Genomic DNA, 3,170 nt, shown 5'->3' with positions numbered 1-3,170 from the left:
AAAGAAAATATAGTGAGGATTTTTTACACTGTGGTTTTTACCTCAATAATTATAGCAGGAATTGAGAAACCACAATGTGTTATTTGTTGTGAAGTTCTATAAGCTGAATCTATGAAGCTGAACAAACTAAAACGCCATTTTGATATCAAGCATTCGAGTTTTGCCAGCAAGGATACCAACTATTTTAGAAGCAAAGCTGATGGACGCAAGAAAGCCAGACTTGACACTGGTGGCAAGTACCACAAACAAAACATAGCAGTCATTGAAGCTTCATATTTGGTGGCACTCAGAATTGCCAAAACTATGAAACCTCACACCATTGCTGAGGATTTACTGTTGCCAGCAGCCAAAGACATTGTTCGAGTTATGATTGGAGACGAATTTGTTACGAAATTGAGTGCAATTTCCTTATCTAACGACACTGTCCGCAGAAGAATAGATGACAGGTCTGGATAGAGACATTAGGGGGATAAGGGCATGTGCTGGGGAATGGAGTGGACGGGGAGAGACCAATGGGTGGAAAAGGAGACATATGTAATACTTTAAACAAGAAAGAATTTAAAGTTTAAAAAAAGAAGAATATTGCAATCATATCAAGCATCTTCTTAGATCACAACGGAATGAAATTAAAGTCAACTACAGTAAAAACATCCCAAAACATTCTAACCCAAGGAGGCTAAATAGCATATTATTAAACAATGAATGGGTTACCAATGAGATCAAAAAAGAAATAAAAAACTTTCTGGAAACAAATGAAAATGAAGATATAACAACCCAAATTTATGGGACAGTTATAGCACTTCTGTGAGGAAGTTCATAGGACTGGTATTGGCACAAAAACAGGCATATCGATAAATTGAACAGAACAGAGACCCTAGAAATTGAACCAAGCAATTATGCTCTATTAAAATTTGACAAAGTAGGCAAGAAAATACAATGGAGTCAAGACAGTCTCTTCAATAAATGGCATTTGGAAAATTGGACAGATACAAGTGGAAAACTAAAACTAGACCACCAACTTACAGCATACACAAGAATAAATTCAAAATGGATAAAAGATTTACATGTAAGTCGTGAAACCATAAATATCCTAGAAGAAACCACAGGCAGCAAAATCTCAGACATCTCTTGTAGCAATATGTTTACAGATACATCTCCTAGGGAAAGGGAAACTAAGGAGAAAATAAACAAATGGGACTACATCAAAATAAAAAGCTTCTGCACAGCAAAAGAAACCATCAACAAAATGAAAAGGGAGCTCACTGTATGGGAGAACATAATGAATTGGGGATTTAAATGTAAGACTCAAAATCATAAAACTCCTAAAGAAAACATAGACAATAAACTCTGACATTGCTCTAGTAGTATTTTTTCTGATATATCTCCTCAGGCGAGGAAAACAAAAGAAAAAATAAACAAATGGGACAAGTTTTTGTACAGAAAGGAATTCATGAACAAAACAAAAAGATAACCTACTGTATGGGAGAACATATTTGCTAATGATACAACTGATAAGGAGTTAATGGCCAACATTTATAAAGAACTCATGCAACTCAACAAAACAAAAACAATCCAATTAAAAATGGGCAAAGGACCTAAATAGACACTTCTCCAAAGTGGACACACAGAAGGCCAAGAAACATATGACAAAATGCTCAAAGTCACTGATCATCAGAGAGATGCAAATTAAAATGACAACAAGGTGTCACCTCACAACTGTCAGAAAGGCTATCATCAACAAATCAACAAATGACAAGTGCTGGCAACAAAGTGGAGAAAAGGGAACCCTGGTACCCTGCTGGTGGGAATGCAGAATTGTGCAGCCATTATGGAAAACAGTATGGAGTTTCCTCAAAAATTAAATATGGAACTACCATTTGACCCAGTGATCCCACTTCTGGAAATATGTCCTAAGAAACCTGAAACACCAATCAGAAGGAATATATGCACCCCTCTGTTCATAGCAGCACAATTTATAACAGCTAAGATCTGGAAACAGCCCAAGTGCCCATCAGTAGATGAGTGGATAAAAAACCTGTGGTACCTTTATACCATGAAATACTGTGCATCAGTAAAAAAGAAGGATCTCTTACCCTTTGAGACAGCATGGAGAACCTGAAGAGTATTGTACTTAGTGAAATAAGCCAGTCAGAGAACGGTAAGTATCACATAACTCACTCATATGTGGAGTCTAATCAATAAAATAAACTGATGAACTGAGTGGATCCAGAGACATGGAAGCATGGAACAGATTGTAGAATCTCAGAAGGAAGGTAGGGGAGGGTGGGTAGGTGGTAGGTAATCAACCAAAGAACTTATATGCATATATGCATAACTCATAGGGTGGTGAAGGTCTGGGGCGGGAGGCGGGGGCATGCTAGAAGGGGGAATGAGGGAAAAACGGAACATATGTAACACTTTCAATAATGATTAAAAAAAAAAAGTAGAACTCATACCCAGCCACCTTGCTGGATGATGTACTCTGCTGCATAGTCTTCCAGATATGTCACACCAAACTGCAGCAATGTACTCAAAGGCTCTTGACCACGCCTTGTCAACTCCAAAAGCATTTGTTGTAGCAAAACCAGCGGCACCAAAATCTTCAATGTAAAGATGAGAGAATGAAAACACAAAGTTAAATACTTACAATTTATTTTATTAGTTTAAGTACTAGAAAATCATACTCAGATGCATCATTATGAAATTTCATTCTTATTACAATAAGGGAAATAAATCATTGATCCCTACTAGAATTTTTGTGAATAATGCATATAGGTTTTATACCTTATAGCAGGGATTTTCAACAGTATGCACAGTGGTATAAAGCAGAATTTTTAAAACATGAAATATCTGACTATTTAGTTAGAGGCACTCACCTCTTTTCCCTTAGATTGTCAAATGAAAAAATGACAATAGCCAACACAACCATATTCGTCTGGGGTGAATGAATCAAAATTATACCTATTTTTTTTGTCAGATCAGCAAAAAAATGCATTGTTGGTGTGCCAAAGAATTTTAGTAATTAATTTATGTGGGCATGAGATTAAAAAGGTTGAAAATTACTGACTTGGGGTTTTAGAAGTAATTATGAAAATAAGTGGGCCTGTGTGTGTGTGTGTGTGTGTGTGTGTGTGTGTGTGGCAACATATGGACAGAAAAATCATTGAAGC

The 3,170-nt window shown here is 36.5% G+C and overlaps 1 protein-coding gene across 2 annotated transcripts in view; it reads right to left on the bottom strand.

Annotated features, from left to right (window-relative positions):
• Positions 1 to 2,354: 2,354 nt before the first annotated feature.
• LOC102758494 (bcl-2-like protein 13) overlaps positions 2,355 to 3,170 on the bottom strand; it is a 105,676-nt gene continuing 104,860 nt past the window's right edge. The window contains exon 6 of one of the 2 annotated variants that reach the window (XM_006753763.2): positions 2,355 to 2,600. In XM_006753763.2, coding sequence (XP_006753826.1) covers positions 2,451 to 2,600 — 150 coding nt within the window. In that variant the 3' untranslated portion in view covers positions 2,355 to 2,450. The remainder of the gene's footprint in view (positions 2,601 to 3,170) is intronic. The other variant, XM_006753767.2, reaches the window with a different exon arrangement.

The sequence above is a fragment of the Myotis davidii genome, unplaced genomic scaffold, assembly GCF_000327345.1.
Source record: "Myotis davidii unplaced genomic scaffold, ASM32734v1 scaffold692, whole genome shotgun sequence".
NCBI classification, from domain to species: Eukaryota; Metazoa; Chordata; class Mammalia; order Chiroptera; family Vespertilionidae; genus Myotis; species Myotis davidii.
Note: the sequence above shows the minus strand (reverse complement) of the source record. Positions and strands in the feature narration are given on the sequence as shown.